Source organism: Arachis duranensis, chromosome 8 (assembly GCF_000817695.3).
Source record: "Arachis duranensis cultivar V14167 chromosome 8, aradu.V14167.gnm2.J7QH, whole genome shotgun sequence".
NCBI lineage: Eukaryota > Viridiplantae > Streptophyta > Magnoliopsida > Fabales > Fabaceae > Arachis > Arachis duranensis.
In genome coordinates, this window is record NC_029779.3 from 35,761,736 (window position 1) to 35,774,760 (window position 13,025).

The window sequence follows — 13,025 nt, forward strand, 5'->3', positions numbered from 1 at the left end:
GTTCTAAAAGGAGGATGGCTTGGATTAGCTGGGACACTATGACTCGCTCACGAAAAGAAGGAGGCCTTGGATTTAAAGATCTCAGAATCCAAAATCTGGTACTTTTAGGCAAACAGTTTTGGCGACTTGTAACACAGCCTACTTCCTTATTATCCAAAATCTTAAGAGGTAAATACTTTAGCAATGGTAATGCTATAACGGCAGAAATTGGAGTCTTACCTTCTTGGGGATGGAGGAGCATACTGGAAGGCCGAAAGATTGTTGAAAAAGTTCTTAATTGGGCTGTGGGTACTGGTGACGATATCCGAACCTTTGAGGATCCTTGGCTGCCTCCTCCGTATCCTTTAATGATTTCTGACATGCCAAATAGACAGGCTATTTCTGAGTTGTTTCCAAGAGTTAAAGATCTAATTACTGAAGATAGAAATTGGAATCAGAATCTCATTCAAGAACTATTTCCCCAAGACGTTGCAAACAGGATTCTGTCAGTTAAAATTCAGCAGAGTAGGGACAAATTACAATTGGATTTGAACAAATCCAAGCAATATGATACAGCTTCAGATTACAAAATAGGCTATTTATTTTACCATCCACCTCTGGAGCTTTGCGCTAATTATATGCAGCAGAAAAAGCCGTGGATTGATTTATGGAAGTTGAATTTGCCTCACAAAATTAAGCTATTTATTTGGAAAACTCTCCATGACCGGCTTCCGGTGCTTGCTCAGATTCATCACCACATCCCATCTATATCACCAATATGTCGTTGCTGTCATGAAGCAACGGAAACAATCACTCATTGTTTGATCGATTGCTCTAGAATTAAAGACGTATGGTCTCAGAGTTATCTTCGTGACTGTCTTCCCCCTCAGAGTCCTAACGACTTTTGGACATGGTGGATTGCATCAACAGAGATGCTTAACCCGTTGAAGAATGCTGACCGTAATCCTCAATTGCTTGCCATCATTTGCTGGAACTGCTGGAAAGCTCGCAACCAGTTGATTTTTGAAGGTTCTACTTCTATGTCGTCTGCCATTCTAGCAAGCTCTGTCAAGTTGCTCCTTGAAATCCAAAGAACTCCCAGTTTAAGTCGTCATCTCCATGAGACAAGCTCTTAGATGCATTCAATTTGATTTATCATTATTTATTCTTTAAGATTTTTCTTCGTTTTTCGACCACGCACCGTTGGATGAATACCTTCAGTGTAGTGTTTTTGGGAAATCTCCACCTTTTATTATGCTGTACTGCTTTTGGACATCTTTATATTTCATTTTTTAATAATTAATGAAATATAACCTATTATCTTTGAAAAAAAAAATTAACAAACAATACACTCTCAAACATTTTTCTTTTCTTTTTACACGTTTAGACACGGATTACGTCATACCCCTTAATTTATAGACTTTCTCTCCATATAAATCGTCACAGGTTTTTTGCACTTTAGCCATTCATACATAAGTTGTAATGAGTCTTTGTATTTTACCTATTCTCACGTAAATCGTCCAATCCAGATATGTTTTAAGCTAGAAAAATGTTATGTTTAATATCTTGGGACGATTTAATTATATTTTTAAATACTTATTATCCTTATAAAAGAAGTTTTAAACATAAATTATCCTAGACCGCATTGTTTTATATATATAGAAAGAGATGATTAGTGTGTTAAAATTTTTTTAGGGGATTCATGTCATTTTGGTTCCTCTTCAATTTATTTAAGTAAAACAACCTAAATCTGATATTATGTATATTTTATAGGAATAAAAAAGGGGTACATGATCACACGATGATCCAATGTGAAGAATTAAAGAGTAAATCTTTATGGAGACTAATTACCATGAAAAAGACTTATTCACTCAACTTCATTCTCTCCACAAGTTGTCAGCTTCCTTCAAAACAAAATCCAAGTGAAAGTGTGAAACTAGCACTGCTAGCAATGCGGGTCAACTGCGGATCGATTTAAGTCAACCTTTTTTCTTTCTTCGGGTTGAAAAAAAAAAGAGAGAACTAGCGGACTTCCCTTCACCTTGAGTTCCAATCCATGTCCCATCCTGCGGTCTGGAATTGGAACTCATCACAACACCGAAAAAATAAAACGCAGATGATGGAAGTGGTTCTGAGTTTGATGCTAATTAGCAGTGCTAATTTTCTATTAACTGAAGAGAGCCAAAACGACAGCGTATCATCCTCTTCTGGAGGAAACGAAACCTACTGCGACTTCCCTGGAATTTGCGGACCCAATGGAAACTGCGATGTTAATAAGCCGCTAGCTTGTGGATGCTTGGATGGTTTCACACCCAAGTCTCCCACTGCCTTCGATAGCCTCGACTACACGCACGGCTGCGTCAGAAAGAAACCATTCAATTGTAGCACCGACGTCTTCGTTGCCTATGCTGTGTTCCAAGAACCCACTGGCACGTCTTATTATCATTCTTTCTTCAACCAAAGTTTGAAAGCCGAGGGTTGCAAGGAGAAATGCAAGAGTAACTGTTCTTGCATGGCGGCTTATACAGAAATTGAGAGTGGTGAATGCAAATTGTGGAGTGGTGATTTGTTTGACGTTAGGGTCATACAGGAAGGACGCCAATATCTTTATATTCGAATGCCTGCTTTTGACCAAGCAGGTTTGATTTGATTTCTTTCGTTTCTTTTGTAAATTCTAATGTTATTTGTCTGCCATGACCGGGTATTAATCTATCAGAGCCCGGAGGCCGAAGTCACCGGCGCAGCGACCATAAGGTGGTGGGAGTAGTTGTTGGCAGTGCTGCTGTTGTGATTTTGGGTATGATCTTGGCTTCTTGGTACATGCTCACCAAAAAAACAGAGCCACAAGGTACATTATATTCCTCCTGCTTAGTAATATTAGAGAAATTATAATTGTGCTATCTTTTTGGATTATAAAGAGAACGGTGATGATACATGACCTACTCATTCTGATAATCAAGTTAGTCCAATAGCTTATTAGCACAACAAAGACCAATTGAAGAAAAAAGAAGAGATGCATAAGAAGAAGAAAGACTTGGTTAAACTTGGGTTATATAAATAACTTGTTCAACTAACATTTTTCTTAAACGAAATCTGAACTTGGGTGCTTATGTGCCGAATAAATTTCGGATTATCCTTTATATAAAATAAAATGTCCTGTAGTTCATAAATTCATTAAATTACCCAAACTTTCACTATTTCTTCCTTTGCTCATTCTGTAGTTCACACTTCATAATAAATTTCTCTCTTAGACCATTATTTTCATACTATCTTCCCTTTGAGAATAGCATTGGAAGAAGTAAGGATTGGTGAGATGCTTAGTCAGGCCAATGAACAAGAAGGGGATCTGGAGCTTCCATTACTTGACCTATCAAGAATAGCTATGGCTACTGATAACTTTTCTCTCAATAACAAGCTTGGAGAAGGTGGTTTTGGACCTGTATACAAGGTGAGGTTCTAACATCGCTAAATTACTGCTTGTAGAACATACAAGTACTGAGTATGCAACTAAGGGAATATTAATTAATTTGTATATGCCATCTGTTATTCAGGGCGTATTAGATGATGGACAACAAATTGCTGTAAAGAGACTTTCAAGAAGTTCTGGACAGGGTTTAAATGAATTTAAAACTGAGGTCAAACTAATAGCCAAACTTCGACACCGTAATCTTGTAAAACTTCTTGGTTGTTGCATTCATGAGGAAGAGAAATTGTTGGTATATGAATACATGCCTAACAGAAGTTTAGACTATTTTATTTTTGGTTAGTACCCAACAAGTTACCCTATGTCTCTAGTTACATATATAGTTAGAGAAATGAAGTTAACTGATGTTTGCATTATTTTTGTATGTATATATTCTTTTGTACACTCTTTTAAAGAGAGAAAAAAAAAACTACTTCTCTCACATTTTATCAATTACTTTAACATCAAAAATAGATGTATAAGAGAAATATACACAAAAATAATGCATATAACATTCCTCTATGTAGTTATAGTCAATTTTCACAACATTCTAATTTTGATGAAAATATTATTGCATCATGACTAGATCAAATGCGAAAGAAGACTTTGGATTGGCCTAAGCGCTTTAACATCATTTGTGGAATTGCTAGGGGCTTATTATATCTTCATCAAGATTCAAGACTAAGGATTATACATAGAGATCTTAAAGTAAGTAATGTTCTATTAGATAGTAAAATGAACCCAAAGATTTCAGATTTCGGTTTAGCTAGAAGTTTTGGAGGGGATCAAAGTAAAGGAAATACACATAGAGTAGTGGGAACTGTGTAAGTTGAACTCTACATTTCTTTTATATTCTCTTAAAGAAAAATTAAAACTTTTTGAGTGTTTACTAATCAATGCATAATTTTTATTTTGTCTATGTAAAGTGGATACATGGCACCTGAATATGCTGTTCATGGAAATTTTTCGGTAAAATCTGATGTCTTTAGTTTCGGTATTTTGCTACTCGAGATAATATCAGGAAGAAAAAATAGAAGATTTTATTATCCAAGTTCCAATGTCAACCTATATGGACATGTGAGTTTGATAATTTTTCTTCCTCTTTTGGTATACCTCATATTAAGTTTAGTCCGGCAAAATTTGTGATTCGTATTTTGAATTTTGCAATTTTTTGTTGGAGGATCTACAAAGATTAAATTAACTATTTAATTTTGATTTTTACTGTTAATGCTCTGTCAAAGATGACATAATGTTAAATGTCAATGTGTTATTGAATCTCCTACTTGATATTTAACTTGTATCACCATCTAATTGAGACATTTAAGCCTTTTGACTATATCCAAGTTGATAACATTACTAAAATGTGTGTGTAATAGGCATGGGATCTATGGAAACAAGGAAGGTCATTAGAATTGGTGGATGAATGGTTGAAGGAGACATGGAATGTGTCTGAAGTGCAACGTTGCATCCACATCAGCCTCCTATGTGCACAACAGCATCCCCAAGATAGGCCAACCATGTCATCAGTGGTTCTCATGCTTGGAACTGAAATTGATTTACCTCAACCCAAATATCCTACGTTTTTTGTTGCTGAATCTTCTGAAGGCACAAGTTCCTCCTCTTGTAAAAACGAATTGAGCGTTACAGAATTGGAACCTCGATAACAAATTAAAAACATCATATATAGATTTTTTCTTTAGTAAATTATTTTTGGGCAGCATATTTACTAGCCTTAAGTTGCATTACTGATAGAAACTTTAATGATTGTATCCATTAAACACTTTTCTTTTCTTGTTACTGACAACACATGTAATACACAACATTACACAAGCTTAAATGGAAGAAAAAACAGAAAGGAAAATTACATATGGCATCTTTTTCTGGCCAGCTAATTATCAAAGACTCCTTTCTCTTATATTCCATAACTCCACAACTATTAGACCAAACGATCACCTTTTACTATTTGAATGCTCATCACTTTGAACTATACCCAATCGAAACTGTTGTTTAACTTGTTCACTATACTGTTAAGGACTAACATAGAGACCAATCACACTACAAATTGAAACCATTGATAAGTAAAGTTAGCACCCCTGTCCCAAAACATTCTTTCACTAGTTTTACGTGTCTTAATTTTTTAGCAACATTAACACCACCTATTGCATGCAGTCACTGTGATTAAGATATCTATATTCACTAGCCGCTCTAAGCTTCAGCCTATCTGCAATGGAGAAAAATCAACGGTGTGAGTAAATACTTACAACTTCAACTGAGCTTAAAGAAATCACATTGCAGAGGCAACTATAAAGTATGCATAAATTGGTGATGAATTTACATATAAAGTTTAGATAGGGCACAAGTTACTTTTTCTAACAAAACTGTTCAAGTTAGTGAAATGGAATTGGCATATATCAGTTACTTGAAAATTCTTGCATGTTTGAATTTTAGCCTCACAGATTTTCCCCAGTGCGCTGAAATGAATTTCGATCAATTTTCCCTGAGCCGAAATAAAGGCTTATATCAGTTAAACTTCTCAGCCGTTCAATGCAATCCACAAAGTGCACATTGAAAGGAATGAGTTCCAGTATAATGAAAAGAAAAACAAACTCGCAAATCTGCTAGCGTTTCTCGACAAGTTCTTCAAGTCTTTGTTTCTGATCGTTACTTTCATGGCCACTACTCTTGGAGAAGATTTTTCAAGAAAGCACTCCATTTTGACGAAGTTCATGGTTCTATTTCTTACTCTGCCTACTGGGAACAATGTTTTCTAAGATGCTATTCTGGATCATGTTACTAACTGCATGTGTTTCTTCAATTCTGATTTTGACCATTGTATCTCTACTCCAATCACACATACATTTAAGAAATTGGTTGAGAGCTACCGTACAAGAAATGAATGTGTATAAAGTTTGTTATTTATATTATAAAAAGAAGATATACAAGAAATATATGTACAAAATATAATGCAAACATCATTTTCTCTAAAAGAAAAGTAGTAACTAATTTTCTGTGGTAGAATTATGTTTGCACTTTTTTTTTTTTTTCAAGGACTAATCCGTCGCGGTACTGAGCTCCATTTAAGGGTTTGCCGCTGGCCAATGGGTTGCTGCATGCATAAGGCGGGATTCGAACCCCCGACAATTGCTTAAGCGGACTAGTGAGCTAACCACTAGACCAACCCAACTTGGTAGTAGTGTGTATTAAAAAAAAAAGGTAATTGTCCTACTATTCAGTATTATATAACTACGGATATTTTACAAAAAAAAAGGGATTAATTTGGCAATTAAAAAGAAGTTAATAACCAACAAGGCAACAACTATAGCATAATAGCTAGAATTTCGATTTAGTTTTTAAAATTTTTTGATATTATAATTTTAAATAAATTAGTCGATTTTATAAAATTTATACTAAATTTAACAATTTTAATATTTAAAATTTAAATTTTGTTACGTTTTATATTTTATGTAATTAATTTACGTTTTTTATTTTAGATTTTCTCTCCTTTAGTTTTTATCTGGTTCAAACGAGTGCAAACATGGCAGCGGATAGTCTTGCTAATGGTCATGAAACAACCTAATACTATATCTAAACACCTGTGGCTGTAACCAATAACGAATTAACAATGTGTAAACTACATAAAAAAATAATGTGCAAAGCACTACCAACATATGATTTATCTTGAATTCTTGATTCCACAGTAATATTCGAATAAAGGAAATAAATAGTCAGTTTTTCTTTAAACAGCAAGACCAGCTCTGATAATTTGCTTAAGAAATAAGAAACAGGGAGTGAATATTGTTATTTCAAAATTGATAATGTTATTTTAATTTAATAAGAAATTTTTATAGATATATTTTAGATTGAAGTAGTATCACCCAAATCAAAAGAGATATGATCAATCTTGGAGTGGTAATATTCACTTCTTAGTGAATTCATGTTTGAAATTAAAATTAAAATTAAATAAAAAAAAACTAAGTGCGTTCTGTGGCGTCAGTTTTCCTGTAACTATGGTGGCTACAAGGAGCCAACCAATGAGTTTTTGACACCTAGATATCAAAGGGGGCTATGACTTTTTGCTGGCTGGTCATAGTTACGGTAAAAATGCTAACACCGAAGGTAAATAAAGAAAGAGTAAAAGACAAATAGGTTCTTAACATTTTTTTTCGGATATTTTCGTTATCAAAAAACGGAAAATACATTCAAATCTCTTACTCTCGAAAAATGTGGACATTTCAACTCTTCCGTTTAATTCAGGCGTTTGGGTTGGACCGAAAACGCTGACCTGGCAGAGGTGGCGCTGACCTGGCCGTTATGGAGCCCACGTGGCAGGAAGCTTTTCGAAACAGGACACATAAGTCTCTGGAGACAAAAACGACACCGTTTCGTTACCAAGCAATCTTTTAAATTTTTCTGCCCTAATCCCTCATCTGCACAGAAACGGCGAAGTGGGTGTTGTGGGGAGTGAAGGAAGAAAGAAAATTCTTCTTTTCATGGCATCTGAAGGAGTATCATCAAAGTGGAGAAGAAGTGAAGATGGGGGGAAGAGAAAAGAACTCCTCATCCAACATTTAGTCCAAAATTTGTTAACTGAACAAGTGAAAAATAAAGGGAAGATTCAATTTAATTCAATTCATGTTATTTATCTTAAGTAAATATATAATTCAGGCTAGTTCAAAGAGAGCCACAAGGACCACATCTTACGACTTAACTTACAAAATGATTTTAACTTACAATCTTATTAATATAAGTATACTAAGAGCACTATCATGTATACCTAACAATAACATTGTTGCATTGCATTAACATGCCACATGATAAATATATAATCTTTTCTAAAAACTTATTAGTTTTTGGATATGAATGCTTCAAGCTTTTCTTTCAATTGTATTGCAGCAGTCTTGCTGTCCTGCGCTCTTATGGAGAGTGTCTGAATCATCTTTCCCTCCGATGTTAAAACACTTGACTCTGGAGCCATGATTTGATGCTCCTGTAATGTCTTAATGACTCTGAAAACCGGGTGAAGATCCAAAGGGCAACTTACTCGCACCAAATGCTGTCCTGACCAAATCCAAAACGCCCAAGTCTTCTGGCACTGTTTCCACGGAACCAAGCTCAACAACTCCGGCTTTAAGAGGCAAAAAACAACCGTTTGAAGACCAGCTGATCTCCCAAGAAATGATCTTGATTCTAGTTGGTTTGAATAGCTAGCAGAATCAGAAACCCAAATTGATTTGCCAAACTTGAAAGAGCCACCAGGGCCACAAGGCAAATCGAAACCAAATATATAATACTGAGGCCAAGTAAAACATATGCGAATTCGAAACCCTATCTAATCTTGCATAATTCGCCTCTTTCGAAACAGAGCAAGCAAAGTATGCATCAAGCTTATGCAACACCTTCTTTCGCAGCTCCTCTTTATCACCCTTACTAACTCCACTCCAATCCCCTTCAGATCCTCCATCGCCAGCTTCGCCCCCTTTGGGATCGCAGCATTGGCCGTCGCCCCAAATCAAGGCGAAGCCACCATATTTCAGCCTAACAACCTACCAAAAAATAGCATAATTCCACTTGGAACCCTCTAGAACCTGGCACAGCCGCCGCCGGAGGCCAGCATCAGTTCCGGCCAAAGCCGAAGCAGAAGCAACCACGCTGGAGAAGAAATTATTGGAAACCGCAGAAATAAAGTATGCAATAGCTTCTGCACCCAACACAGATTCCAACACACCCTTGTCTTCATCACTCACACAAAACACAAATTCCACTTCTTCTCCAACTTGATGATACTCCTTCAGATGCCATGGAAGGAAGAATTTCCTTTCTTCCTCCACTCCCGACAACACCCACTTCATCGTTTCTGTGCAGACGAGGGATTAGGGCAGAAAAATTTGAAAGATTGGGAGAGGTAATAAAACAGCGTCGTTTTTATCTTCGGAGACTTATATGTCCTGTTTCGAAAAGCTCCATGCCACGTGGGCTCCGTAACGGCCAGGTCAGTGCCACCTCTGCTAGGTCAGCGTTTTTCGTCCAACCCAAATGCCTGAATTAAACAAAAGAGTTGAAATGTTCACGTTTTTTGGGAGTGAGGGACTTGAATGTATTTTCCGTTCTTTGAAGATGAAAATGTCCGCGAAAAAAAGGTTAAAAACCTATTTGTCCTTTATTCTAAAAAAAATAAAAAAACTATTATCAGTATAGAATCAATAGAGATGAGGTATGATTGAGTTAGGATTTTCTTAATTTGGGAAGACAACACATTGCAGCTGGCCTTGGACATTTTGATAATATTATTTGTAAAGGAGAGGAAGAGCAAGAGTAGAAAATTGCGCACTGTTTCAGATCGCACAAAGCTGCTGGAGTGCTAATCTTGAGCGGGTACTCGCGTCGGAGAAAATAGATGTCCGCGAGGAAAGACAGAGCAGCTTATACTGGTAAGAGTGGAAGACCTGACAACAACACTTGGTGGCATAAAATGGAAGAGTTGACACGTTAGAAAATTAATGGTAGAAGAGGAAGAAAAAAAATTAGCACATGAAAACTGATGATAGAAAAGGAAGGAGAAAAGAAATCAACGCATAAAAAAGAAATTTGAGATATTTAAATGTAAAATCTAAAACTGAAAATTATGTATTTTTTGTTGAAAATGTTTTTAAGAGTGATAATTGAAAACAAACAAAACGCGTTTTTAACTTTGTTCTAATTTTTGAAAATATTTTTAACGAAAACATTTTTAAAATGTCCAATCAATCATATTTTCATCATTTCATGCCTTATTTTTATTTTCATTAAAAATAAAAATGAAAACGTCTAAACCACGGGCACCTCCCTCCTTGCGCTACATGTTTCCGAACAACCACCATTAATTCCACCGTTCTCCATTCTACAACACATCATCAACCCCATTACAACACAAATCCTAAGACGACATCTATTAAATACAAGAGGAAAAAAAGAAAACCTAAAAAAAATCTCAGCAGGATTTCACCCATAGACATATTACATTATGTATTATCATTTATAAAAATATACCTCATTTTCGGTCTTTGAAATTTTTAACAAAAGAACTCGGAATGAAAAGAATTTAAAAATATCTTCTATTAAAAATAATTATGATAAAGAGTTTAAAAATTAATTTTTAAAATTTTTTAAAAATAAATTTAGAATTTTACATAACTTCTCGTATACAAGAATATTCTAACAAAATGGTATTGTGAAAAGAAAAAATAGAAGTTTTCAAAAAATAGCTAGAACCATATTGTGTGTGAAAATAATGTTTTTAAGTTTCTTTAAACTAAAATTGTAAACAAGACATGCTACATTTTGAATAGAACAATCTTAAAAAAAATTTTGAAGAAAATTCTTTATAAATTTTGAAAAAAAAATCCACCAAATTTGAATTAATTTCACTTCTTTAGATGTAAATATATTTTTTTAAACACCAAAAAAAAATTAAAAATATTTGATCCAAAGGCTTATGAAAGCATTATTGTAAGTTACTCCACAACTAGCAAAATTTATAAAGTTTATCCTCAAAATACTAGAATTATTTGAGGAGTCCATTAAATACGAGTAAGCATGGGTTGGCATTGTCCATTTTTTCCTTTTTCAACAATTCTTTAGCATATTTTTGCTAAAATACTAAAATCGAACTATCGGTAAGACAAGAAATTCTAAACCAAGAAAGTAACTAAGTTTGTAAAGATCTTTAAAAAAAAAAAATTTGATTCAGTGTTGAAATAAGTGTATCAATTTCTATGTTGTCACTTCCAGTAACAACTATATCATTGATATATACCAAAAGGAAAGTAGTAGAAAGAGAAGTATGATTGACAAATAAAGAAATGTTAAACTTTGTTATAGTGAAACCAAATCTGACCAGGGTTGCAGTCAATGTATTGAACCAAACTTTTGGAACTTCTTTTAATCCATAGATTGCTTTTCTTAATTTTATTTGATAACCAGGAGGTGGAGCATAAATACTTCTTCCTCTAAATTGTCATTTAAGAAGGCATTTTCGAAATCAAATTACCTTAATGGCCATCCAAAAGACAATGCAATAGTTAAAATGATTCGTATAGTTATAGGCCCCTCACAACTGGACTATATAGATTTGGCCATAGTCAACCCCTTCAACTGTAAAAAGCCTTTAGCAACAAGTCTGGCTTTCTATCGAATAATGTTGCCTAAAGGGTCTCTTTTAATTGCAAAGTCCTACTTAGAGCCTATGACAGTCTTATTGTGTGGGATTTCAACTAAATCCCATATTTTACACCTATTAATAAGAGCTTGAATTTCAGAATCTTATCCTGCTTTCAATGAGGACATTGAATAGTTTGTTTCACTATTTTTGATAAATTCTGCACCAAATCAGAAGATTCTGAAGCAATTGCTAGAAGAGCTTGAGATAGGAAATTTTTAGTTTTAGATCTAGTCATCATAATGTGGGTGTTAGCAGAGGTAGGTTCAGTTTGGGTAACCAACTTAATTAAACTCTTTTTGATAAAATAACTTAAATAATAAATGATTCTGTTAAAAGTAATTTATAAATAAGTTATTTTGTGTTTGGATTTTTAACTCTAAAAATGTTTATTTTATTGAAATATGATGAAAAGTAGAAGTATTATGAGAGAAATCATTTTTTTTAACTTCTTTATAAGCTCCAAAATAGCTTCTTAGAAAGTTGTAATTTGATTTTAAAAATTGTACCAGACATTAATACTATTACTTTTTATAAGTCAAAAGTTAAAAAAAGTTACTTCTAAAGTTTCATAACGGGCTCGTAGTATTCGTACTGGTGGAAGGAGATGTTAATGTTGCAAGTGTGAGGTATATGAAATTAGTCTCACATTGGAAAAAAACAAGAAAGAATGAAGAGTTTATAAAAGTGAAGAGAATCAAATAGTAAGCAGATCTCAAGACCTAAAATAGGGACAATATTATTATGGGAAGTTTCATTGGGAGTAGTTTCTGCAGTTACTTGAGGGTCAACGCATGTAGATGGTAAGGTTTAAGTTGCCAATTCTGTAACATTAGTAGTAGTAGAAGGTGCATGCATATCTGGTATGGTGTTGTGACTTGTGAGTTAGAGTAAAAGGAGTTTTTGTAGTTGCTTGAGAATCAAGGCATGTAGATATTGATGTTGAAAAACTAGCAATTCTGTAACATTAGTAGTAGTAGAAGATGCACTCATATCAGGCATGATGTTTTGAGTTGGAGTAAGAGTGCTAAATGTAAAAGTCGGCAACTCACTTAAAACACTGTTAGTTGGAAAAATCTGATTAGAGAGAAACATTGATTTGTATAAAAAGTCAGTTTCATCAAAGATAACATGTCGAGAATAATGAATCTTACCTTCTTTTGTCATGCACTTATAACCTTTATAACTATTATCATAACCAAGAAACAAACATTTGTCATATTTAAAAGCAAATTTTATCTTATTATATGGTCTAAGATATGAAAACAAGCACCACTAAAAATTTTTAAACACTTATAATCTGAAAATTTATCAAATCGAATTTTAAATGGTGGCTTAAATTCTAAGGCAAAACTAGGCAACCTATTGATGAGGAGGACGCTTCACTAA

General features: G+C 34.3%; 1 protein-coding gene and 1 pseudogene across 2 annotated transcripts; one reads left to right on the forward strand and one right to left on the reverse strand.

Annotated features, from left to right (window-relative positions):
• The first annotated feature begins 1,886 nt into the window (after positions 1–1,886).
• On the forward strand, positions 1,887–5,262 carry LOC107462470 (cysteine-rich receptor-like protein kinase 44). 2 transcript variants are annotated; one of them, XM_016081063.3, is made up of 7 exons: positions 1,887–2,618; positions 2,696–2,827; positions 3,267–3,427; positions 3,531–3,741; positions 4,029–4,266; positions 4,369–4,519; positions 4,819–5,262. In XM_016081063.3, exons 1-7 carry the CDS (start codon positions 2,036–2,038, stop codon positions 5,104–5,106), a joined length of 1,764 nt encoding a protein of 587 aa, XP_015936549.1. In that variant the 5' UTR covers positions 1,887–2,035; the 3' UTR covers positions 5,107–5,262. The 2 variants fall into 2 exon arrangements, with proteins under 2 accessions (XP_015936549.1, XP_015936550.1); XM_016081064.3 differs by lacking the exon at positions 4,369–4,519 and having other exon boundaries at positions 1,888–2,618; positions 4,029–4,150; positions 4,819–5,261.
• Positions 5,263–8,439: 3,177 nt separating this feature from the next.
• On the reverse strand, positions 8,440–9,291 carry LOC107462327 (uncharacterized; annotated as a pseudogene).
• Between the last annotated feature and the right edge of the window lie 3,734 nt (positions 9,292–13,025).

Bases quoted from the DNA above. Each gene is read 5' to 3' on its own strand.
- LOC107462470 (XM_016081063.3), top strand. From the start codon at position 2,036: ATGTCCCATCCTGCGGTCTGGAATTGGAACTCATCACAACACCGAAAA. The intron at 4,267-4,368 runs GTAAGTTGAACT...GTCTATGTAAAG, and splicing joins CATAGAGTAGTGGGAACTGT to TGGATACATGGCACCTGAAT. The intron at 4,520-4,818 runs GTGAGTTTGATA...TGTGTGTAATAG, and splicing joins ATGTCAACCTATATGGACAT to GCATGGGATCTATGGAAACA.